This window comes from Oryzias latipes, chromosome 21, assembly GCF_002234675.1.
Source record: "Oryzias latipes chromosome 21, ASM223467v1".
In the NCBI taxonomy this organism is placed as follows: domain Eukaryota; kingdom Metazoa; phylum Chordata; class Actinopteri; order Beloniformes; family Adrianichthyidae; genus Oryzias; species Oryzias latipes.
In genome coordinates this window covers 27,193,699-27,220,312 of record NC_019879.2, presented here as the reverse complement: position 1 = coordinate 27,220,312, position 26,614 = coordinate 27,193,699, and the positions used below count along the sequence as shown (strand labels likewise).

At 42.4% G+C, this 26,614-nt stretch overlaps 2 protein-coding genes across 4 annotated transcripts; one reads left to right on the top strand and one right to left on the bottom strand.

Moving 5' to 3' along the window:
* Positions 1-528: 528 nt before the first annotated feature.
* Positions 529-10,475, top strand: map3k19 (mitogen-activated protein kinase kinase kinase 19). Of its 2 annotated transcripts, none has more exons than XM_011489968.3 (12): positions 529-691; positions 1,044-1,122; positions 2,414-2,530; positions 3,588-3,733; positions 3,828-3,862; positions 4,170-5,903; positions 6,924-7,016; positions 8,226-8,464; positions 8,565-8,817; positions 8,888-9,096; positions 9,349-9,471; positions 10,265-10,475. In XM_011489968.3, exons 2-12 carry the CDS (start codon positions 1,076-1,078, stop codon positions 10,290-10,292), a joined length of 3,024 nt encoding a protein of 1,007 aa, XP_011488270.1. In that variant the 5' UTR covers positions 529-691; positions 1,044-1,075; the 3' UTR covers positions 10,293-10,475. The 2 variants fall into 2 exon arrangements, with proteins under 2 accessions (XP_011488270.1, XP_020568902.1); XM_020713243.2 differs by having other exon boundaries at positions 530-691; positions 9,349-9,482.
* Positions 10,476-13,024: 2,549 nt separating this feature from the next.
* On the bottom strand, positions 13,025-26,036 carry ccnt2 (cyclin T2). Of its 2 annotated transcripts, XM_011489967.3 has the most exons (10): positions 25,827-26,035; positions 24,403-24,484; positions 24,165-24,293; positions 23,805-23,865; positions 23,220-23,282; positions 22,595-22,640; positions 19,249-19,412; positions 15,920-15,990; positions 14,571-15,798; positions 13,025-14,408 (listed from the first exon to the last, which is right to left on the bottom strand). In XM_011489967.3, exons 1-10 carry the CDS (start codon positions 25,982-25,984, stop codon positions 14,341-14,343), a joined length of 2,070 nt encoding a protein of 689 aa, XP_011488269.1. In that variant the 5' UTR covers positions 25,985-26,035; the 3' UTR covers positions 13,025-14,340. The 2 variants fall into 2 exon arrangements, with proteins under 2 accessions (XP_011488269.1, XP_023806251.1); XM_023950483.1 differs by lacking the exon at positions 13,025-14,408 and having other exon boundaries at positions 14,415-15,798; positions 25,827-26,036.
* Between the last annotated feature and the right edge of the window lie 578 nt (positions 26,037-26,614).

The following is a 26,614-nucleotide window of genomic DNA, read 5'->3' as shown; positions in this document are numbered from 1 at the left end:
TTTTCAAAATGGTGTGTTAGTTTCAGCAAGTACATCAACCAAAGATTTTGGAGATATCTCTTTGCCACCAGTGTAAAAATGTTTTGTCTTCTTTAGCTAAACAGCGACTATTTCCGAAAACACATTTGTGTTGCTGAACTCTTACCTGAACTGAGTCAAGTGACCCTTTTAGGGTCTTTATATGTTGTTCATTGTTTAAGAGGGATTTTGGTAAAGTTTCATCACCGTTCCAATATGTTAAATAATGTTTAAAAATACTTAAAACTGAAAAATCTCCTGAATTTCTAGATTTACGTGTGAAATAGTTTAGTGAGAAAATAAATAAACAGATCCCCAATGAAAGGGTAGTTTTACAACAAAAACAAATTTCAATAAAAGAAAAATAATAAAGAAAATAAATAAGAAATCTCTTCTAGTCCAGCATATTTTCAGGGCACTCACTGTACTCAGAGACTTGTAAATGTGAGTATAGGCCATGAGAAGGGATCACCTTTTGAAGGGAAGGGGGGGGGGGGTGTTTGAGGGAGGCGTGTCTGGGTGGGAGTGGTCTTTTACAGAGTCCAAACAGCTCAGCTGAGAAACCATGCGAACACTTTTCACCTGAGCCACAGAATCATACTGTACCTTACATAAATTAGGAGAACATCTGAGGATCGTGAGGAGGCCATACAGTTTGGAGGCTAAGAAACAGGTAATGTTGGATAATTATATTTGAATAAACTACAGTATGATGCAAAAAAGTTTGTGCAGGTAAATATTTTATTAATCCTTTGATGCCTGTTGATGGTGTAATATGTATCAAACCACTCAAATTTACCTTAATTTAGCGTCTACATGAAAGCAAAACCCATAAGTGGATTTTCTTTTTTTCATAGTTGGAACTAAATTCAGGTGTCAAGGGGTTGAGGTTTACTGGCTTTTATCTATTTTTTGAATCTTTTAAAGATAGAAATTCTGTCCTTATAAAAAAATTTCCAATCTGTGTTTACCTGCAAAAAAAACAAACAATAAAAAAAAACATTGTGTTTGTGTGTCTCAAACAGATGAGAGAATCTGTGCCCGTTTCGAAAAAACTATGGAAACACTAAGAGAAACCTGCCAAACCAACCACAGAGGAAGCAGGTAGGGATGAGGATAAGAGTTTCTTTTCACACACACCTTTTAAACCATTTATTCTAAGAAAAAATATCTCCAAAAAGTGTGTTAGAACATTATCCTGGACACTAAAAAAAAAAGTCAACAGATTTTGTGGGAACAGAGTGATGCCCTCCTTAAGCTGCACACTTGCCCTGGGCTGGTCATCCTGAGGCTCTTAGCTCCACAGTCGCAGTGAAAACCTGCACTATCTGGTTACACTCCCAGACCTGAACACATGCACCTGTCACCATGGCCAGAGGACAGTCTGTTCTACCCAAACAGGCTGGAAACACAGAGACGGGGAGGGAGAGGGCTCTGGTGGTGAATCAGCCTATTGTCTCACATGCGCAGCTCTCACAACTAAATCAAGCCTCAGCTTTGGCGGGGGAGAAGGAAGCTCTTTGAGCTCCACTCTCATTTCATAGATCTGGCATCCAGAAATATAGAAACACATCACCAACAGAGTTCTCACATGAAGTTCAGCCTGAGAAAACACATATTAGGGATTTTTGAAAGAGTTAATTATTTTAATTAGAATTTAATTTTTTAAAGTACTGGTCAAAGCAACAAACTGAAGAGCTTAGAATTGTATAAAATACCAAGAAATGTCCCAAAATCTTTTCAGAAACAAGTTATACTACATTCACACCAGGCATGTGACAAGCATTCTTGAAGGGAGGGGCTTTTTTCTTTCTCTGTTTGTACTGTTTACTAGTGCATGGCCACTTCCTACAGTAAAGTTGGAAGAGGTTTGGAGCAAAATGTCAAAGCGGTGCAAATCTCACAATCTTGCTCCAGACTTTTTCGTTTACAGCTCTTTCCCAATATATGAAAAACTTGGTGTCATATAATTCCAACAAACTGCAGTCCTTTTGAGTCATCAACTTTTAAATGGTTAGCACTATCCTTAAAATTATCTCAAATCAAGGATTCCTTACATATTCTTTTTTTAAAATCCAATCAATCTGTTATTCTCTATTGCAAATAAATTATTCAGTGTGAGGAATGTATTGTGAAGTGTTGCTGGACTGTAGAGAGGACATAAACTAATAGATCAGTAAAGGAGTTAACCTCAAGAAAGAGGGAAGTTTTACTTTTCCTCTGCTGCTTTTGATATGGTTCTAACGTTATGCAGATTAAGTCTTTTTTATGCCAAAGTATGAAATTAACATTCAGAAAAAAAATCCTGTAGCAGTACCTTCATCACACATGATCCAATTGTACAACTTTTTTTCCTTTCAAATGTTGACTGCGTGAATCATTTTCATCTCTTCAGCAGGGGGTTTTGTCTGCCAAGTTTGAGCACCAGACACTGGAACCACGCTGCCCCCCCTCTGTCATCCAGCCTGCTGAGTATTAGGACCCCACACCAGCCAGTGCCCCCCAGAAACAGGTGCCGACACTGAAGGAATCCTTCCCTTTAGCCTTAGTTACTGGTTACATGTGGATATGGGCTGCGTGCGGGTGAAAAATGGGTAAATCCGTATGGGGTATGCAGGTGAACCACACCAAATATCAAGGTTGTGGACCGCTCAGTGAACCTGTACAATGAAAATATCCATGCACATTTTTTCCACTGGCATGCTGCAAGTGAAAGATTGTAGCAAACAATTATACAACACACTAGCAAGGGTAACGTACTTTTTCATTTTCCAATCGCCCCAAATCATGTGGACTGTAGAAGGGGCCCATTTGTGCTGTTCACATGATAAGGGCACACTCCTTGCATCCAAGGACTCCTTGTGAACATCCTACAGGTGTCCTACAGGCACTTAGGTACTACTTGCACCCCCTGTGCGTGCAGGATTCATGCACAGTCAGTAAGGAGCAAATACCTTTTTAATGACTAGTGTTTTGCATAAGGAAACTGTACAACATCACATGCGTCATAAATGCGTGAAAATTCCATTAACCTTACCACTACTTTACAATACAACACACGCACATAAATTCCCTTGATGTGGCTGCATGAGCCTCAAGAGAATAGCAAGACACACCTGCACTCCCCTTAAGATGCAGGCGCTACTTTCAAGTACCCGGTGTACAACAGTGTACAACAGTGCCAGGACAATTTGACAGGTTGTGCACAGGTTGCACAATTTCCGCAATGAGCACGGGGGAGTGACGGATGGTAAATGGCAAATGGTGTATACTTGTATAGCGCTTTTCTACCTGCTTTGAAGGCCCATTACTTTACAGTCACAGACCCATTCACAGACATTTACACTGTCGCCAACCTACATCCACCAGAGGCAATGTGGGGTTCAGTATCTTGCTCAAGGACATTTTGACGGGCACTTGGGCAGGTACCGAACCTCCAATCTTCTGATCAGAGGTTGACCGCCACACCAAAGCAGCACCCCCACCCCAAGAATAGAACTAGTTGCAGTCTTTCAAAATGTAAAACATGATAAAACTAAACACGCATTGAAATAAAGCATCTTTCATAGGCGGAGCAAGGAGTGTGTGTCCCCACCATCACACAGCCTGCGGTCTGTGACGGATTCAAGCCAGCTCAGCCGATCAGCCCCCACCATCATGGAACCACTGCTGTGTCTCAGCACTACCACACAGACCAGAGCACACACTCAGACCCGTGTGTAAAAATGTACCTAAGTTCAGTTTGTGATGCATTTGTCAGTAGCAGGTGATGGTTTTCACTTATCAATGTCTTCTTTTATCCCCTGCAGGTTTAGGCTTTCAACAAGACCTAAATGGTCATAAGGTAAACATAAACACAATGTGACATAATGTTTATAGTTTAAGATACATTGTATGTCATACGGCAAACATATTGTGTGTTTAAAGTGTAAATAACTGAGTTAGAAACTCTCAAACACACAGAATATTTATTAGTACCTCAAAAATCTCTTTGTGTGGCTTTTTGCATTAATGATTCACTAATTATAGAAAGATTGGGCATAAGAAAACATGCATGACTACACTGATGTGCTAATTTTGATGGATGAAGATGCAGGTGCCTGTGTTTTCAGTCAGAACCGCTCATTTATTTGTACATTTGATCTTCACAGGGTTTTGGTTCAGGTTTGCCCACCCGAGCGCCAAAGTTTTTAACTCCACTTTGTGGAAAACCCAGAGACGGCACAACTCTGCCAACTCTTAAGCCATGCATTCCTCTGAAGCCCATAAGCAGGGATGCTGTAACTACTAACACTGGCAGTGAGGAGAACTGCTCCGGCAGCAGCTGCCAGAGTTCCCTGAATCTGGAGGATGACAGGAACATCTATAAGGATTCCCATTCTGAAAAAAACCTGAGGCTCTTTTGGGATGAATCTTTGAAACATTCAAAAGATTTTAAGTCCCCTCAAAAAGATCTGGCTGAGGAGACAAGACCAGATTTAAAAATGTATCCAAGAGATGGCCCAGGAAGATCGACCAGTACACTCGAAGGAGACTTTATAGTAAAAGAAAATCCTCTTCTCTGCCGTAAAAAGTCTGGGAAAGTTCGTCATAATAAAAACTGTACGATAGACTCGATTGAGAGAGAGCCCTTGAAAACTCAAGACTGTGTACAGAAAGAGAACGGTACATCTCCTAGACACTTGGAGACTTCCGGATTTTCAACGGAGGACAAGCATGAAGTTTTATCTGACAACATTTATGTTCCAGATGGAAATCAAAGATGTAACCAGCAAACAGAGACATTTGAGAATGTTTCTTCTGCTGACGATTCCAAGCAAGGAAAGGACATTAAAGACTCAAAGCTTGAGTTTAGTAAAATGAGAAAAACTACCATGAACTCTGAGATAAGAAAAAACAATCAAATGAACCAGTCCTTCCACATCAAAGTGTGTAAAAACAGCTTGGAAAATGTTGAATTTACTGGTAGGGAGGCGAGAGTCGTAGCTGATCATTTAAAAACTAAAGTTGCCAAGCGGCCAAAGAGTGAAACAGTTGACCTCAACAGGTTTAGCAGCAACACAGATCAACAGCTCACACCAGCAAAAGAGCAGAAAATGACACATTCAAGTGAAAAAGCCCAACGGTCTAAGTCAGCTGCGGACAAGAACACCCACAGAGAAACGTTTCAACAGATTCAGAGAAGGGATGAAGAAGCAGCTGTCCGTGAGATGTTCGTCAGCCCTGTGTTTGAAAACCTAAGAGTTTCCAGCTCCTGTGGGAAACCCAAAGAGAGAAAATTGCACTGTGGACCCAGGAAGAAAGAGGAGCAGGTCACATTGGTCAAAGAAAAGCCTTTTAACAGAGGAATAAACAGAGTCAAGAGAGGCCCTGCAGGAAGTACATCCAGTTCAGGTAAAGCCAAACCTGGCCCCTCCAAAACAAAACCTCCTCTTATTGCTGTGTCAAAGGAAGCCGTCAACACCCAACTTGAATTTATCAAAGGTGTTGGTGACGTTGGTGACATCTTTAGTGACGTTAGAGATCAGTGTTGGAGCACCAATCAAAAGTTATCTACCATGTCAACGGTTGGTAAGACAGAAACATCCAGCAAGCTGCAAGTTGCTACGGCAACAGGAAACCACAGTCAAGTTCTGGAGTCAGCATCATCTCCAAGACCTCTACAGATCGACACGAGGACTTCCGGCAGCAGGTGCCACACCCCCATGTCACAGGTTTACCAAAAGTTTCTAGACGAGGCGGAGGATGGCCCGCTCACAGATGACCTGCTGCAGTGTCTGGCAGAAGAGCTAATCTCATTGGATAAGAGGGATTCTTCCATGGGGATAGAAAGCTCTGAACGGAGTAAACAAGAAGCTCCATCAGGACTAAATACATTTGTTAAGGTAAATAAACCAAAAAGGTAACAAATAGATGTGGTACAGTTTATTTTAACAACGATTTGATTCATATCATAATTTTTTGCCTGACGAAACAATTCTATTGGTTGTTGATTCATTTTGAACCATCCGATTGACCAAAAATGGATCCAGGATATCTTTAGCCAAAACTTCCGTGTGACTCACAGATAAATACCTGGGTACTGAACGGTGCAGGTGAAGTTCTCCAGATTCCTTGCATTTTTTACAAGATATTGTGTTTTTGCTGCCATCGCGTCTGTTGTCCGTTGGGTTGTCACTTGGTTGTTTCTACGTTATAGGAAAATAAAGCTACTGTACCTCAATCCAAATGGTATTTTCCAGTACTGATGACAATTGATTCATTTCATTTTGATACAATTTTTTAATGGTTTTGGTCGATTCAATTAGCAACTGATTGATCTGGTTGGATTGGAGGAATAACAATTGATTCATCAATAATGATTAATCATTACACCTATTGTAACAAAGCTTTAAATTTCAGTTTTATGGGCAAACATGAGAACTCCTTAAAAATAATCATGAAAGTTTTCGCTTTACGACTTTATCTGTGAATTGCTCTTCAGAAAAAGAGTCAAACCTGCATTTTAACTGGTTCTCTGAAACCTAACTGGTTCACGGAAAGGACCAAACACATTTAGCAGCACAGCGCAGCAAACAATGCTGGGGTCTGTATAATGAGAAAGCAAACTGTAGCCCCAGAGAGAGGGAGGTGATCCTGCACATCTCCATCTCAGAAGCACAGACACTTGCGCAATGCTGCTTCAAACTGAAGATGTTTTTGTCTAGAAATTTAATTTAGAATACATTTAAATTAAACCTTTAAGCACAAAAAAGGAAAAAAAAATTTTTTTTGTTGCCACTTAAAGTCTATATGGAAACAAAACACACTTTTTTCCTTACATTTTTCAACAGTTTGGGGCTGAAAGATCACTTCCCTTTTATTAGATATCTGCATTGTGTGTGCATTTTTTTTTATCATTGCAGGCTGCTGCTGTAAACCGTGATGCTCGTCTGGGCTCTGAATTGGCCATCACTTGGAAAAAAGGCGAAGAACTCGGCAAGGGTGCCTATGGCACAGTGAGTATCTCGATAATCAGAAGCACTGCCATTAAGCGATCAATCATCAGAAATCAGAGCAAGACTTTTTACAGTTGCAAACATTTTCCCTTGACCCAGTGTTGCATTTTCAAATAATATATATTTATAATATCAATGCTGCTAAGAGGAATACATTGCTAAATAAATAACCCACTTAGTGCCCTAAGGCTATATACAAACCAGGAATTTGAGACGCGTTCTTTAAAGCCCATTTATCCTTTTATGTTCACACTGGAAAAGCAGGGAGGGACTTCTTCTTCTACTGTTTAGTAGCGCATGACCCCCACCTACAGTTGGATGTCGAAGCGGTGCAAATCTTGCGATTTGGGCACTAAGCGCAAACGGTTCGGTTCATTGCTGGGGTCCTTGCATTGATGGACATGGATTACCATCATGTCAGAAGAGTCACTGCAGTTTATCAAATGCACATGTCTGGGTTCACCAGATAAGCCAAATCCCTAGGTCACTACCAAATCCGAGTTCCTGATTGGTCAAAGTTTGACCTGGTATAACTGGCAATGCCTATTCAGTGGCTGCACATTTTATACGAAGAGCCCAAAATTGGTCTTTGAAATGTGCGTAACTGCACATGAGCACAAGAGTTTTAAATGCGTAAGCCCAGAACATGCTTTTCGCACATTTACATAGACTTTTCATTGGAAGTGGTCGTTCAAACTGGTGTGAACGTAGCTTAAGAGTAAATAACACACCATGAGTCAGACTTATCATGCTGTTATTGCAAGACAAATAAATTCCCATCGTTAGACACATTCATTTAAATGTGTAGAAAAGGGATGCTTAAAGTTAGAGATGGACACTGAAGATACACTCTATGTTGATGCATTTGACGTGATCAGGGAGTCCATAACATTCACAAAGTGAGGTCTGGTAGCTTACTAAAGCAAAGAAAAGGTGGAATTAAGAAAGAAAAAAAACAAAGAGCTGTCCCACAAGGCGCCCGTCCAAACACCAAAAATTAGCCCGACACTTTAAACCCAAGCATGGGCGGGCATCTGAAAACAGGAAGTGAGCTTTTCAACATTCCGCCCGTGGCTTAGATTCAAGCAAGGAAAACCCATTCCATTCCATGAAGCAACCACCACATGTTTTATGTTCTTGGTTTATCAGAAGTGCGCACACCAAATACATATTTGAACATTTAAACTGAACTGATTGCTGTTTTGCCAGGTGTACTGTGGCCTCACGAGTCAGGGTCAGCTGATTGCTGTTAAGCAGGTGACCTTAAACGCGACTGATCATGACGAAGCAAAGAAAGAGTACCGTCACCTTCAGATCGAGGTGGAGCTACTTAAAACCCTCCAACACATCAACATTGTTGGCTTTCTGGGAACTTCGCTTGATCAACACGTGGTCTCAATTTTCATGGAGTACATCCCAGGAGGCTCCATTGCCAGCATCATTCACAGGTTAAAAAACAAAAAACAGTCTGCTTGGTGTGGTGTCCCTCTTGTGTTTTGTGATACATTTCTTTAGGAAGCCACCACTTTAAAAAAAATCTTCTCTCAGGTTTGGACCACTGCCGGAACAAGTGCTGGCTCTCTACACTCAACAGATCTTGGAAGGGGTGGCCTACCTCCACCGGAACAGGGTGATTCATCGGGACATTAAAGGAAACAATGTCATGCTGATGCCAACAGGGGTCATCAAGCTCATAGACTTTGGCTGTGCACGGCGTCTCAGTTGCTTAAACAGCACATTTGGTAACAGTGCAGAGCTGATCAAGTCGGTCCACGGCACTCCTTATTGGATGGCTCCCGAGGTGGGTTTAAAATCTTTCCTCTGCTTTTGAATTATTCAGTGTCCTCTTGACGTTTTTTCCCCCTCTTCAGGTCATCAGTGAGTCAGGTTACGGCAGAAAGTCCGATGTTTGGAGTGTTGGTTGCACTGTTTTTGAAATGGCCACAGGGAAACCCCCTCTTGCACACATGGACAGGATGGCAGCTTTGTTCTATATCGGCGCTAGGAGAGGGTCGATGCCATCTTTGCCAGATGGATTCTCCCAGAATGCAAAGGACTTTGTAAAAATCTGCTTGATCAGGTGAGCTTTACAGTAGTGATGTCACATTCCGTTTTGAAGCTTCTAAGCTTGTTCAAAATCGGAAAGGTAACATTTCCTTGATGCGGAAATACCAACTGATATTTTTTAATGTCCAGTAGATGTACCGCTAGAGCAAATGAAGCTTCAAGAAGGCTTTAATGCTTCATAAAGCTTTATCTGCCCATCAAATTAAAATCCTTTTTTTTTAATGTTTCGCACCTTGTTGAGCTTGTGATTTTCCCCTCAAACTAGTGAGGAGAGACTGCGGCCGTCAGCTGGTCAGCTGCTGAAGCATTCTTTCATTCCTCAGAGGGATTCGTGCTGTCTCTTTGGAAACATGGAGGCAGAGAAATCATCGGCACCAGCCAGACATCTGTAAATTTAAGGTTTTTGAATTTTTCTAGCTTTAAAAAAACCTTCAAATGTTTAATTTTAACACATGCCATGTATTGTTGATGATTTAACATTCAGTTCTTCTCCTTTAATAATCTTCTGATCACCAACCTAACCAACACAACGTTAATATTTTCAGGATGCTCCAGATGAGATATTTTAACTATTTCCTCTTACTTGGAATAAACCAACTCGGTTCTGCAGCCATTTAAAAAATGTTTTTGTCATTTCTGTTGCCATCAAACCAGTTTGAATATCAATCCAGACTTGTGAAGCTTTGGTGCAGTTTCAAATTTCAACAAGGAAGCTCTACCTCACTTCCAGATAAGCTGGGTTCTCATGGCAGTCAATCTCATAGACGGTAAAAACAATGGACAAATCGAGGTGTGATGTCACCCAATGAAAATGCCTGACCTCCGGTTCTCGCGAAATCCCTCACCATTGCTTCCTGATACGGGCGCCGCCATGGTAAAACCAGTCAATTGAGCCCAGTCGCTCTGAGTCATTGTATCTATGGCAATGGCGACGTTACTTGCCGTTGATACAATGACACAGAGCAATTGGGACCAATCATTGTCGACTGGTTTCAACATGGCGGCGCCCATATCAGGAAGCAATTGTACTTTTTATCTGGGAACACGAGAAGGGAGGGGTTGTTTTTAGTCAATGGTCACTCTACACACCACTCATCCATTTAGCCTTCACTCTTTTCTCAGACATTCACATTCACATTTCTGCTTTTAAGTTCATGAACGTTTATCTCTCTACATTTTAGACGGTTTTGCCGGCCTTCCTCCACCTGAACCAATCCTTCGTTACGGACTGGCCCTCAATCACCATCAGCATCAAGACCAGTCTTCTCTGGTCAAAGCTTATCCCACCAGCACGCAGGATGCCTTCAGCCCAGAGCCTAACTGCCAAAGACTATGGACTCATTTCATGCACATTTTTTGTATCACAAATAAAGTTGTTTTTTTCTAAGCATCCTTAAGATCTCTCCTTATTGAATTATAGTTTCCTTCTGCATCAGTGTTTTGTAAAACTTGAAACATTTAAACTCTTAAGTCTGGCACCTCAAGCTAGGCAAGTCTGAAAGAAGCTACTTTGACTGAAACCAGATTATGAGCAACGTGATGTTCAGCATTGGAGATTTAATCATAGAGGGGGAAAAACAGAACTTTATGCTTACATGTAGGGATGGCACGTTTGACACGGACGCTCCGGCGCGTGTTTCACCTTCATGAAGCAGAGTGTTTCGGCACAATGTTTCGGGGCGTGTGTCAACTAGCGCAGATCACGTGGTTGATGACGTACGACGCGCCAAATGCATCGTCTGGTTGAACCACGGTTCACATGCCACTTGTGTTTTGAACAGTTGGGCGCGCTATTCTCTTCAAATACGAAATGAATCCCGAACATTTCCCGGCCAGTTTTATTGTTTCCCCAAGATTTGAAATCAGCGTCAGTTCATTGCACTTTACCATGGCTCCTTGTAAAAAACGTACTGTGGCTCAGGATCGTTTCAACTCGATTTCTCCGAATAAAACAATACACTTTGAACTTTGTGTATAAAAATAATACTTCAATGAATCTATAATGGCTGATAAATTAATATCAATAGAGATAGCTTAGGCTACGTTCACACTGCAGGCTGAAACGACCCAATTCCGAATTTTTTGCCCCTAAGCGGCCCAATTCCGATCTTTTCATGACAGTCTGAATGACACAGATCCGATCCTTTCAATTGCGACCCAGGCCCCGTGGGCTTGCCGTCCTGATTCCGGATTGTAGCCGTTCTTTTCAATTGCGACCGCCGTCTGACCGGCCAGGCGACTTGATTTCGAACCGTACGTCATCGACACGCAACAAACGTCATCATTTTGCGTTGAAGTAGGCGGGAACGAGAACATAAACATCAACCACGGTGGACGATGCTGCTGAGACCAGTCAGTGGAAGGGAAGGGAGGTCACTGATTGGATTCATATTTGGGGTGACAGCTCTTTTCAGGCCAAACTCCAGGGCTCTTATCGCAACTGGACGGTTTTTGAAAAAAATTCCAGCTAAATGGCAGAGCGTGGTGTTGAACCTTTCCCGCGATAACTTTTTTTTTCTTTCTCCCCTTTCCGACGCAGTGGCGCCACCAGTAGCCACTATAAGCTGTGGTAGCATCCGTTGTGCGTTTCATCCCAAATGCACAGCCAGCAAGCGGCAAGTCGCTCTTATCACCTAAACCGGCCCTCACCCCCTCCCCTCCCTGCTGCCTTTGAGTGCGCAGACATCTACAGAGGAGCCGCTGGACGCAGAATGAATAAGACGCGTGGTTCACTTCCGCGTTCGAACCCTCAGATCCTCTGGGCCGGTCAGACAAAAGAACCAGTCTCAGTCACTAAAGATGAACTTTCTTTATTACTGTTTCCTTAAGTCCAAAACGGGCGACTGACCGCGCGTGTATGCGCTCCACACCCTCACACGCGCTATCCCCCCTCTCTTCCTATAGCGCGTGTGAGGGTGTGGAGCGCATACACGATTATCTGGACCAGATAAGTTCAGCTTCTGATTGACTGAAAACACCTGATCCTCTCAAGAAGCTGCAATCAAGTAAGCTGGACAGCACAGAGACATTGGAGGAGGGGTTTCAGTTAGTTCTGAAAACAAACTTTTTTATTACGTTTATTGTGTGGAACTCTCCATCCATTATCTATGCCTGTTTTAAGGTCCTCAGGATCCATCATCTGTAGCACGTCCTAGCTGACATTCATGGACTCTTACACACACATACATACACCTGTGGAAGGATAACGGTCACCTAGAGATGTCAGACGGAAGGTTCACATTACACATAGAACTGCTCCCACTGGGAAGGAATAAACCCAACAAAACTGAGATAATTTTCGAATCCTACAAAGCCTCTTTTGGCGACCACTAGTAAGAAAAGACTACAAAAGACGTGTAATATCCATGTGTGATTTAAATTTTGTTGAAAATTGTCCTTCATTTGAGTATAAACTTGTAAAGAGGGCCACAATAAATACACAATACATTTTCAGCTATTTTTCCTGAGGACATGAGGTTGTTGATCTCAAAGGCATCTGACCTGATAAGGAAAGGTTAAAGACCCGCTACGAAGAAACCGGTTTTCGTGTTTGTAAAATGTTTCTGTGGCATTTTTTGGTGGACATTAAGAAATTTTATATTAAAATTAGTATTTCTGGTTATTTTTTAGTGTTGGGTTGAGCTTGTAAGCTAGTGTGATAACGTGTAAACAGAGAGCTCTCAGCAACAAGAAAGCCCCGTGCTAACAAAACACATTGGCGAATATCTCAAACTCTTGCCGCTCTGCAGAAACTGTCCAAGAAAATGACAGGTTTTTTGATTTTGGCTAAAAAAGGCGAAATCGTAATCAAATCGACCACTGGGAACTCTTTGAAAATAGATTTAAAGATGAGAGTGGGACTTCCACGTAAAGTCTTCATCTTAAACTGCACACGGCTCTTTTTGTAGTCTTCTAACAGTGAAAATAAAAACACAGCAGACTTCATTTTCAGAGCAGTGGAAACTCTTCTGGTTTATTCATGGTGCTGAAAATAAAATCTGGGGGGAAATGTTTGAGAGGGTTCTCTTCCAAAATGATCTGCGGAACTTTAAATCAACAAATGTGCGTGGACGTTTCAGCCTCTGCAGACATTTTGGATTCAGTAAAGAACAGCTGAGACATGATAATTTTTTAGAAGATACCCGAGTAAAAACAACTTCCTGGATGGGAATAAGACAAACGTTTCTTCGTGTACACCGTTAATGGTCATCTGAACAAGTGGACTCCAAAGGCCGACATCTAAAAGCTTCATACTCGTGTAGTGTAAAGATGCCTCCAGTAAAAAGTCTCGTTCCTACGACTGTCCTTGTCCTTTTGCGTCTTTTGGCTGTAACCTTTGGCATCCAGCTTCAGGTGTCCGTCGTAAACAGGTTTTTGGTACAAACGGCGTCACTAACAGCTGTATGAGGTGTGAGACGTGTCAGTTGCAGGGTGTTTATGAGGAAACAAAGCACCTCCTACAGTGAAGCCGTAAGAAGCCCAAAAGGGAATGCTGCAACCATTTGTCCAATGATGCCCATCGCACCGATCGCCAAAATAATGTATAGGTTTCATGTTGTTGCTTTTTTTTCTTATAATTACAAGCAGCTCCAAACCTGAGTAGTCACGGTATAGCTTTTTCTTTACATACAAAAACGTATGAACATGTTATCTCCGTTTTTTGTAAACAGCAATAAGCGCTCTCCTTTTCCATCCCTTTGATGATTGCAACATGCAAATCAAAATGCACAGTTTGGAAGTATAAAAAAATGAGACAAGATCAAAATAAAAATGAAATGGAATGCCAGCAGATGACTATCTTCTTCAGCTGGCCTCTTTCTTCCTCCATGCAACCACAGAAGAGTGATTCATTTAAATTAGTAGTCTAAAAAAAGGAAACGGAGGGAAACGTATACTTCCCATGCTTCTATGGAACATGTAATACTTGTTTTCTCATCTGACAGAAAAGGAACACCCCTCAACACGTTCCAGGAGCAACACGCGAGGGAATTGAACGAGCAGCAGTTCACGGGGAAAGACGGCGTTGAGTCTCGCAATCCAGAGGTGTGACAAGTTGGGAAGCACAATTCACTCATTTTTTTTAAGAAACTGACGTCCAACAGAACTTTTTTTATGCAGATACGCTTTCTGCTCCTTAGTAAAGGGTTTTTAATATGGAGACTTTGTCCTTGGGCACTTAGCAGAGGTTGAGCATAGTCTTCAAAGTCAGAGTCTGCGGGGTTCGAGCGCGGGCCGGGGCTCCGGAAGGCGGGCGGACTCAGTGTCGCTGGTCTCTCAGCTCGTGTGGAGATTCACCAGGAGGAGGCTGGGAGGTCCGCAGCCCACCTGGGTGTGACAGGAGGAGGGGGGTAGAAGAAAGAAAAATAAAAAGGAAAAGAGGAGGAAGGTGGGAGGGAGGTTAGCTACAGAGCTGCAAGCTAGATGAGACACACAGCAATACGGGGGAGAAGCAAGTGGAGGAAAGGGGCGAGGAGGGAGATGAAGTACCTGCAGCGACAGCGCCACCCTTGGAAAGTTTGCTCACTTTGGAGAAGGAGCTGGAGGAGGAGGAGTGGTGATTGTGGCTCCCATCTGTGTGGATTCTTTTGCGTGACGAGGATGAGCTCAGAGAGTTGGATGTTGGGTGTCCGTGCGTCGTTCCTTCCATGCTGATCAGCACTGGGGGGCCCCGCAGCGGGCCCGCAGGCCCCTCCACAGCCCCTCGCCCGTTGCCGCTGTTTGCGTGGAGGTGGCTGAGCTTGTGGGGGCGGTGGAGGAGGTTGTGCTCTCCTCCTCGGTGCTTCTCCTTGCTGACCAGCGGGCTGGAATGTTTGTTCTTGTTGTTGGAAGCAATCCCTTCATCAGAGGAGCTGTGGCGCTCGGATGAAGACATTTTGATCTTCATCTTCAGCTCATCTTTGTTTAGCTGGCCGCTTCTCTCCAGCTGCACACCGCCGCCGGCCCCCGGCATAGATGTGGAGAGCTTTACTGAGTTTTTGTCCCGTTTGTCACCGTGGTGCCGTCTTTCCTGCCCCTTCATCTTCATCGGGGAGGCAGTGGTGCCGCTGCCAGCGCTGTGGGAGCTCTGGTGAGGCAGTCTTCTATAATCTACTTGGCTAACAGTGAACGGCGTATACATAGCAGACGAGGACGCATCCCCTTGCTCCTGCCTGCGCTTCTGCTGGGGGGCAGCAGACTCCCCGGCATGTTTCTCTCTGTACTTATCCAAAGATAGTTTCAAAGCTGGAGAAGGCTGCATTGGAGGGGGGTAAACCAACTGAGGAGGTGGCTGATGCTTCCCCGCTGCTCCAACCGCACCTTTCTGCTCTTGTTTCATAAAGTTAAGCTCCGTCATCTTTTCAGCCCCGTAAGGTGGATGCTGAAGCAAAGAGGAGCCAGAGGCCTGCAAAGCCAGCGCGGAGTCTTGGACAGGAACACTGACGGGTTCTTCCTTCACACACACAGAATGGTACCCTGTTTGGATCTGGCTGCTCTGTGGCCACTCGCTGTGGCTCGCTGGCAAGTAGGCATTGATGATAGTGTCCATAGAAAGGGAAGCTCCTCTGGACTGGCCCGGCAGGGGAACAGGGAAGGCAGTGTCCAGTTTGGAAAAGCTAGGGTTGGATGAGGAACTTCCAGGAAGACACATGTCGCCTTGGAGAACTGAAGGACCATCGAATGAGTTGTCGTTCAACTGGGCGTTTTCACTCTTGGGCTTTTTGGCAGCTTGTGTTGCCTAGAGTCCAGAAAGACATGCATCTATATTTTAACAACAGCTAGCCTCAAATTGAAAGGACTCTTCCCACTAGAATGGGTATTTCAAATGTGGGGTTCAAAGGTATTTTTGTGTAACGTACCCTCCAGTTGCGTATCCTCTTTAACCGACTTGGAGTCTTTTCCAAGATCTGCAGAAACTCGTGAGTCAACTCTGAAAAGACAAAAGTCGTCAGGACGTTTCTGCACAGACTTGAATGAATTCGCACTTTGCATGGCTAAATTTGAACAAGGTTGTAAGTAAAGCTTTATATGTAAAAAGACGAAGAGGCCAAACATTTTGACCAGACAACAGTGCTGATCAAAGGCTTATCGTAAAGAAATCCAGCTACGTCGTCAAAACAGAAATCACAGGATCCAAACAAAACACTCTGTAACGAGTAGCTCCCCCATTCCTTCTGATCAATAAATGGCTTTTGGGAAGGTTGTGCTAAGTGGTGAAGATGGTTTCACGAAGGGCATCCACTGTCTGGAACTGATGTCCAGTTCTGATGGAAAACATGCACTACGGGATCCAAAGGAGTGAGGTTATTCTCCTGAAAAGCCTTTTGCCAGGCGGACATTGTGAACTGCAAAAAACAGTTGTCACCACACAGACGAAGACCCTCAGTAGCCGCGGTTACATGGGCAAAATATCTCGATCGGATCAATGGTCGGATTAAAATTCAACCGTGCACATGGGCCCAGAAAAACTTTTTCCGATTAGAACAAACGTTTACATGGGTCACACTTTCGGTCGGAATAAATCATTTGGGCATGCGCAGTAGTGTTGAAAACACCGTAAGCGGAAATGAGTCCCGTTGTAAACAAACTGCTGCCGCATACATTTTATGCAGCAGTTCGGTAAAATACGAGACGATCTTCCAAAACGTGATTTTAATAATGTAATGAATATTGTGAAGCGCCTGTTCGCTTATCGTTTTATTTTTAATCCGTGTGGTCAGTGCTTTTTTGTGGAAGAACGGAGCTGGAAGAAGCCAGGGTTAGGAGACGCTAACAAGCGCTCACAACATTAGCCTTGTTTGATCATGGACACAAAATCCAGGACCATGAAACGCTGCAATATGCATCTCGGCTCTACGTAAATGTGTGGGAATAACATCAGCATTTATTTTGTCGGGGCACAACTGGAAACACAATTCCACGTGATTGTTTGAACGGTTTCTAAGGACCGAGCGTCATTTCTGCTTTGAAAAGTTCGCACACCGCCCCAAAGCCGCTGTGTGTGCTGGCCGTCCGAGCTCTGCCCAGACACACACAGTTCTCCAGAAGCCGGCAGCCGCTAACCCAGAGCGCGGGTCGGCTCGCAGTCCGAATTCTCATACATAACAAAACGCACACATAACAAAGCATCCTCCCCTCAAACACATAATAAATCCGGCGGCTCTGCTCAGAGAGGTTCACTTGATCCACTGGCACCCTCCGCACCCCCCTCGTCAGGGGTGTAAGAGAAGGGAGATGCGAAGAACAAGCAGGGCAAGAGCGGAGCGGCACTTTGCACGGCTCCGCAGAGCAGCTGGTCGCTCCCGTATGCTCTCTCCAAAGCATTCTCTCAGCGAAACACCGTTTATGCATGCCGTAAACCAGAGCAGTAGTGACACACGATCGGAATGAACCGTTTACATGCACAACGATTGGATCAACAATCGGTATGACCCACCTATCTCGATTGGAAAGAAATTTTGATCCGAACGAGTCTGATCGGGGCAGAGTATTCCGAACGGCGCGTTTACTTGACTCATTTTTCTTCCGATCAGGCGTTCTTTCAGATTACTTTTGCCCATGTAAACGCAGCTAGTCATGTAGATGACCTTTGAAACTTCTCATAGCCAGATATAATTTGATGCCCCTGCACAACCTGAAGCTCCATTGTCCTTTAAAAGGAAAAAGCACCCCAAGACCATGATCGCTCCTCCTCCACTGTGCAGCATAGAAAACATTTCAGGTGGGATCTCTCTGTCATGCAAGTAACGTTGAAAGTAGGGTTGGGCGATGTCCCCTAATTTGGCCGTTGACGATGTTTGCTGTCAACCATCGGGATGGACGATGACATCGTCGGGAGGGGGGGTATTTTTACATTTTTCGTTCTTATATAACTGCTATTCGTTATTTTGCTTTTTTCATTTTATTTCCCAACTAATGGTTAATCCGCGATGATCCAGTATAAACTGAGGGAAGTGACTTTAACAGAAAAAGTAACAAGCAAGATAGAAAAGAAGTGTAGTCGCTCCCGCACTTAATTAGTGAAGTGGACCGGCGGACCGGTCCACGCGGACTTAAAGCTTTGCGTTTGATGGGAAGGGGGGGGGGGTACATGAGCGGTATGTGTGGGAGATTTAAGACTGCGATCCGTCCCGCAGCTCTAGGGGTACAAGCAACCGAACTCAGAACCGGGTCTAAAAGTGTGTGTCTGAGCACAGCTCGGATCGTCAGCACACACAGCGGTTTGAGCTTCAAAGCAGAAATGTCGCTCAGTCCTTAGAAAACATTCAAACAATCACGCGGATTTGTGTTTCCAGTCGTGTCCCGACTAAATAAAGGCTGATGTTATTCTTACATGTTTACGTGCAGCCAGCAAGCAGCGCCACCCAAAGCTAATGTTGTTAGCCCGTGTTAGCATACTGCTAATCCTGGCTCCGTTCAGAAAAAGCACTGACCACACGGATTAAAATTCAAATGATGAGCGAACAGGTGTTTGATAATAACCGTAACATTATTAAAAGCACGTTTAGAAGATCATCTCGTATTTTACCGAGCTGACAAGTCAATATATATAGCCGCTCGGTGCTGTTATCGTTTTGTATTGAATTGTTACATTCAATAAAGTTTGGAAAAAAAGCCGCTCGGCGGAAGTTGTATCCCCTTCCGGTTTTCAAACTGCGCAGGTGCGAATACTGCGCATGTGCGAATGATTTATTCCGACCGAAATTGTGACCTTAGTGAACGTTTTTATATTCTGAAAACATTTTTCTGGGCCCATTTACACGGTTGGATTCTAATCCGACCATTGATCCCATCAAGATATTTTGCACATGTAACCGCGGCTTATGGTGTCGACGCGCAACGTGGCGGGGGCGTGGCATCACGATGGTGGTCTCTCCATCGGGATGTCAGTCACCCATCACGATGGACGATGATATCGTCCATCGGCACAACCCTAGTTGAAAGCCATCAGGACCATCAAGGTTGTATTTTTCCTCATCAGAGAAGAGAACTTTCTTCCACTTTTGAATGTCTCCTGTGTTGTGTTCCCTTGCAACGTTCAATAAGGGAATTTTGTGGTGTTGATGGAGACATGGTTTTTGAAAACGCTTTTTGTTTTTGAAGCCCTTCTCTTGCAGATGCCGCCTGATTGTTACCGGTCAACAGTCAGTACCCGTCTACACAAAAAAAAACGCACATGCTTTCTCACCGTCTAGCAGCTCCAGAGTTACGGAGTTGTCCACATACTCCCACCAGTGTTTCCCATCAGTAGAAACTGGAATCTCCCAGTTGGACCACTTGCAGGCCAGATGGATGCACACACAGGCGATCACGGTGGGCTTGTGCTGGAGGCAGAAGGTAGTAAGGTGCAGACTGCACACACAATGAGGCGATGGTCATCAGCGATTCAAGATCCGTCCCACATGTGCCAGAAGAGACAAAAGTACAAAAGGGAGCGGCCATTTTTAGACAGATTTTATATATTTTTTTTTTTTTTACAAAACTGCAGTAGTTATTAATATCCATAATTTTTCAAACAGATTTTCAGACAGTGGGCCCTCACAGTTGACTTTTTACAGATTTATTTCAATGCAATTTTGCACTTTTTTTCCGTTACAGCCGGTGGAGATCTGCATTCTGATTGGTTGTACACCACTGTCAATCAATGAACTCAGTCCATGTCCCCTGTACAAAATGTTTGGGGTTTTCTAATAAATTACCAATAATGAGCAACACAAATTTAACGACATGGGGGGGGAAACTGCTTATTTTTATAAATTGTTAAGCAGCACTCCACAACAAACATTGAATTACATTACAAGGCTATTAAGAACGAGTTTCTAACACAACCAACATTAAAAAAAATCTCAGCTTTTGAATACAGTCATCCCTCGCTTATCACAGGAGTTACGTCCTAAATATTGCCAGAGATTAGTGAAATCTGCAACAGCTTTGTTTTTAATTCTACAATGCTGGACATAATTTTCTATGTAGGTTTGAACTTTGAGAGTTCAAGAAGCAGAGAAAAGTGTGAAAATGTTTGTGCCCGACAAAAGTGTATTGAGTGTGCAGGGATCATGTTGAACAGCCTTAAAGATCTAGAATAATTTTGACGACTACTTGCTTGCAATCAAAAATGTATGTAGATTTAGCAAACAGTACAGGAGACAAAGCACCAAGGATTTTGACGAAGTGTCTACAGCCAAACAATGCAAAACAGCGGGCTGTAAAAAACGACAACCATGCAAATCTGCAATTGGAACAATCCGCGAAACAGCAAGACCACAAGATAACCCACAATATAATTAGATTTCAAAAAGTATTAGAAAAAATTATGAAGCTTGGTACTTGCATCCTCGGGTCGATTGCGACGAGTTTGTAAAATTGGTTTTAATAAAATTTAATGTGGTTTAAGTTCTGACTGACATAAAATAACCTTTATTCATTTTGTGCAGTGTTCAAAGGTTTGATTGTCTCATACACTATATTACCAAAAGTATTCGCTCACCTGCCTCGGCTCACATATGTACTGAAGTGCCATTTCACTCCTAACCCATATAGTTCAATATGATGTTGGTTGACCTTTTGCTGCGATTAGAGCTTCAGCTCTTCTAGGAAGGCTGTCTAAAAGGTTGAGGAGTGTGTTTCTAGAAATTTTTGACCATTTTTTCAAAAGCAACATTGGTGAGGTCACACACTAATGTTGGTGGAGAAGGCCTGGCTCTCCGTCTCCGCTCTAATTCATCCTAAAGGTGTTCTATCGGGGTCAGGACTTTGTGCAGTCCACTCCAGTTCATCCACACCAGACTCTGTGTCCATGTCTTCATGGACCTCGCTTTGTGCTCTGGTGCACAGTCATGTTGGAATAGGAAGGGGCCGCTCCAAACTGTTCCCACAGGGTTGGAGCATGGAATTGTCCAGAATGTTTTGGTATCCTGAAGCATTCAGAGTTCCTTTCACTGGATCTAAGGGGCCTGAAAAACCACCCTACCTCATAATTCCTCCTCCACCAAATTTCACACTCTGCACAATTCAGTCCCAAATGTACCGTTACCCTGGCAACCTCCAAAGCCAGACTCGTCCATCAGATTGCCAGATGGAAAAGCGCGATTCATCACTCCAGAGAAGGCGTCTCCCGCTCTAGTGTACAGTGGCGGCGTGCTTTACTCCACTGAATCTAACGCTTTGCATTGCACTTGGCGATGTGTGGCTTGGATGCAGCTACTCAACCATGGAAACCCATTACATGAAGCTCTCTGCGTGCTGGACTTATGAAGGTCAAATGAAGTTTGGAGCTCTGTCGCCATTGACTGCAGAAAGTCTGTGACCTTTTTGAACTATGCGCTTCTGGATTCGCTGACCCTTCTCCATCAGTTTATGTGGTCTACCACTTCATGGCTGAGTTGCTGTTGTTCCCAAACACTTCCATTTTTTTCTGATCGAGTTGAAAGTTGACTGTGAAATATTGAGGAAATGTCACCACTAGATTTGTTGCACTTGTGGCTAAGTGATTAGGACACCCGTTTCTGATCATTTGGACGGGTGAGTGAATATATTTGGTAATATAGTGTATGTCAGAGCTCTGAACTCCTAGAACAATGTCAGATTTTAAAATTCATCCACCTGTCTACCTGTTTTTGCCCTGCACATGCTATTTTGCATAAAGTCTCTATGCAAAATGGAGGTGTATTGTTCTAATTTAAATTGCATTTGCCTCACTGACCAGTTTGGACCTGCCTACGTCCTGTGGCTTGCGATATTTAGACGCTTTTTTGTCGTGGTCGGAAAGACAATTTTTTCCGGCAGAAAATGAACAAAGTTCAAAGTGGCAATGGAAATTAAAAAGAGCACAACAGGATGACAAAGTTTTAGTATGTAAATGAGGAGTAGTACACAAAGTAGTGAGATTGAAAGAAGGTAAAGTTGTCAGAGCAAAGCCTGACAATATTGGATCAACTAGCATAAATACAAAACCCTAAAAATTCTTCAGGTTCTTATTGATCCATACTTAGGCAAAGAGTAAGCCTCAAAGTGTTAAGTTTATCAAAATGAAAAAAACAAAAAACAATGAGGGGCTAGAAAAAAAAGCAAGTTATTAAAAACAACAAGCATTGCAAAAACCATTGAAACATTGACAAAAAGTGAAGAAATAATTTAAATGTATATGAAGTACTTACCACAAGGCCCTCTATGAGACATGTTTACATCTGTGAAATCTTTAGCTGCTATTCAGGGCTACCAGTGTCTCTTAGAATTATGCACTTTTTTTGCAACCGAACAAACATCTGGGTTTCAAGCGCACCACTAAACTTCACATCTTGCATTCAACCCATCTGTGCCAACATGTGGTCCCTCGTACAATACACCGCACTGCGACTGGGGCCGGTAACGCTACGAGCCGCCGTATCCCGCTACCTCAGACAAATGGGAGGGGGCAAGCGTCCCGGAAAACCACCAGTGCAAGTAGGGCCCGTTGGACACTGAAAGGGCACCCTGCATTACAGGAAGCTATGGTGTGCAGTCAAAGTGCAACAAAAGAGGGGCAGGATAACAACCTGTTGGTAGCCATGAAATAGGAAGTCTGTGCCAGATCCTTGCTTGCTGCAAGGAAAAAAAGCACAAAAAGAGAAAATAAAATTATTATCATACCTAAAATTTTGGAATTATTCAACTAAACATTTACCATATTTAATGTACATTAGTGCAGATAAGACCAAGTCCAAGAATAAAGTTTTATCTTATTATTTGGATCATCTGTTTTTTAAAACACAGAATGACTGGCTATCACAATAAGGTACATTAAAAAAAAAATCCTCGACGCAATCAGATTTTTGAAGATTTACAAAAGTTTACTTGCTTTCACTTTTCATCAAGCCTTATTTAACTAACTAAATCTAACTTTGACAAAAAAGGCTTTTACTTATCACCCCCCATTATTTCTTTTTTTAATCACAAAAAATGTCCAAAATAAAATATTATCACCAGCAATCTTGGTCTCGGCCCAGTAAGCACTGGTAAATGTCATTCTTTAAATCAAACAACAAAGTCAACAGGCAAACTAAACAGTCTTGTGGTCAAGTAGCAGTAAAAACAGCATAGTTTTCACCTCGCTAACATTCCCCCTCTGAGGGCGGTAAAACAAAAGCAGAGGGCACAAAGAGCAAAGAAGGAAGCCTCTACCTCGCACTAGCTGGGTACATTTCACCACATCAGTGTGTGGGTGATCAATAGTAATTTCAAAGCCTGGAACAAAATACATAACAGATGAGTTTAACACACACAGTTGGGAGGTGACATGTTATCTTGTATTAAGTAAGACAGGTTTTTAATTGGAAAGATGACTGGAATGTGGATCCCTAAAAAGTAAAAATATTTATAAGCTATTTTTTTTCAATAGGATACAAATTAGAAAGAATACATGTGATGCATGTAAACTTTCACCTCAAAAGAAAAAAAATTCTCACGATTGAAGTTAATGAGAAAGGCCAAATGATTCAATGTCCAAGCTTAAGTGAACGGAGCTTTTAAAAAGGCATTTCAATTTTTCTAGATCCTACTCTACTAATTTTGACCAAAAGAGGATAACATGTCACCTTTACATGACTTAATAAATTTACAATAAGATAACCAGAGTAAAAAAAAAAGACAAATCAGAATAGGCTGTAATTAAAAGTACAAGAACAGTAAACCCCTATTCATAACCACTGATGATAAGGATTATAAAAAAGCTCTTGTAAGTCATCCACTCCAGTCGCCACTACTTACCCAGGGTCTGCAGCACTATGGATTCAAGTATCACCAGCTCTTGAGCTTGCTGGAGGTATGCCTGAAGTTTGATAGACAGTCATTACAACACAATTGTAATGAGTCTATTAGTCTATAAGCCCTAACAACTGATTTAAAGAGGCCAAAACCCAAAACAGAGAGGCTCATTTCACTTTCAAAATTCATATGAGCCTTTGTCAGTGCAGGTGTTTAGTACACACCGAGCAAGGACAGGAAACATAAGACCGTGTGAAAAGGGCAGCAGAATGTGGCACAGCCAGTTATCGACAGTGAAACCACACAACGGGAAACACAGGGATCAAAAAGGCACCCGTACAATGGCAAGGTGCCTCCACTTACATTACTTTTTGTGTCTAGAGGCGGTTCTTGCGGATTCAGACATGCGTGTGCAACTTTAATCACATGTTCGAGTTTCCGGGGTTGCTCTTCCACTTTTGCAGCCAAGAACAATGTAGTTGGAGATATTATCTGTGAACAGAATAATAGCAAAAAGGAAATCAGACAAATTTTTTTTCACTTGTTTGTATCAGAATTAGTAAATATAATAGTTTTAGAAAACAAAAAATAGATTACTTACGTTCCTATGGAATTTGGTGAATGAATGGTGCATATAAAATCTATGCATGTAAACAATCGCTGTATTTATTGTTAACTGGGAGCTGGAACAATTGTAAAGGAAATATTTCTTTTTAAAAAGAGACATGATCATCACATGGAGGTTTAAATACGAGCTTTTCTACCTCCCAACTTTATTAAGAATAGAACAACTATTTAGGAGTACAACGAGAAAAAGTACAGAAGATGGCAGGACAAAGAAAAGACATCCGGGAAATAAAGTTTTAAAGCTTAATTAAAGACCCACTTCACTGAAAATCTGGCTTTTGGTGTTTTAACACAGCTTCAAATTGCATTTCTTTTTATAAATCGTTGTGAATCCAGATGAAAAATGCAGTGTAAAAGATTCCAGGAGGGGTGCTACAGCCAACGGGCCTCAAGCTATCTGCTCCGCTCCATTCCGATTCATCCACTTGCAGAAAAATAGATCAGTGTACGTCTTTGCTGTCTTTGTCTGATCTGAAATCTGGCTCAAAACTGTAACGGATAGCTCTATTGCAGAGGTAATTTTAGGTTGGGGTGTGTTCGGGGATGGAAGCTGGCTGGAGAGCGTAAAAACAAAGGGATGATGGGAAATTAGGACGGGCTGACTCAAAGAAGCAACAGCTCACAAATTGAAAGGGGGAATTTTTGATGAACTCCTGCTACTGTGCAGAAACTATGTCCTAGAAAACTATGTTTATTGCCTAATATTACATAATTATATTTATAAGTACACTGAAAATGTTTAGAAACCGTATATTTAATCTGTAAATATATTATTTGGCGAAATTAAATTATGTAAATAAAATAAATCAATAAAAAAATACTTATGGAAGGTGGAGGAACTTTGCCACAGTGAAAGTCGGCTGTTACATAATGATTCACAGGACAAGAACGGCAGACTGAGCACTAACTGTCCAGGAGACGGTACAATCCCCAGATCAACGTACACTTATCTAAGTAAGACTGATTTCATGCTGAGCAGAACTTTGGTGAACGACGCACCCAAAAATTAGCAATAAATTATCAGATGTGTCGAAACAACAGAACCGTTACCTGTGTTTAAAAACAAAGACAATGACGTTCGTTACATTAGCTTAACACAAACCTCCTGCGTCTAAATTTTAAGTGGTTTCATCGATCGAAACGTGCAAGCCGTCGTCTTTTGCCGTTACTGGTTAACTAATACGCTAGCTTACATTTTATAAGTAAACGGCGCCAGTTTTTTGATAAAACTCCTTTTATACACCAAAACTTAACAGAATGAGTTTGTAGTGCAACGAATGAAAATATTTTTACAACGGTTCGAAATCTCTAACGGGCCCACTAAAGATTAGCAAGCGCGATGACTGCCTCCTAGCTAGTAGTAGTTCGTCGAAACAATTTCATGTTCACAAAGGATACACATTGAGCCTTTGACCCATATCTTGGATCAAATTCGCTGCCTGTTGTCGGTAGGATAATTCCCGGTCCGGTTCCACTCCACATCGGCGGGAAGGCGTGCTTTCCAGTTGGTCCCGGGTGAAAAACCATTTCGACGAAGACCCCCGGCACGCCGCCATTACTCTAAGGATCACTTCGGCATCGAGAAAGCGGAAGTGACGTTGACGTCGCGCAGGAAAATGCGTCTTCTTCGACGGTGATTTGGGAAAACAACATTCAAACGTTATCTGAAGAAAAATCGAATCATCTATAAATGATAATAATAAAAAAATAGAAATAAAACTTGTTTTTTTCATTACACATATTTATTGAATTACAAAATACCGATATATATCGATACTTTATTGAGGTGTATCACTCATGGGAAATAAAAGTATGAGTTGCTGGAATACTTCTTTTGATCAAAGCCTCCTTACAACATGCTCTTGCATAGCAATCCTATCAAACACTGCTGTTTACAACATTTAGTACTGAGTCACTTGGTTCATTTTTACAGGCAACCTAAGACTTCTTCAATTGTTTTGATAGAGTTGCTGCACCAATTCTTTTTGGTGACATTTTACACTCAAACACACCCGATTCTGCAGGGACGGAATTGGGGGGAAAAAAAGAAGGGGGACACAAACTGCTTTTATAAAGATCTACACAGCTGCTGGTGATCAGCTGATCATCAGCTGACAAGTAGCATGGTTTCATTTATAGGTATATTTTCATATTAACCTACATAGACAAGATCAAGCAAGTTTCTT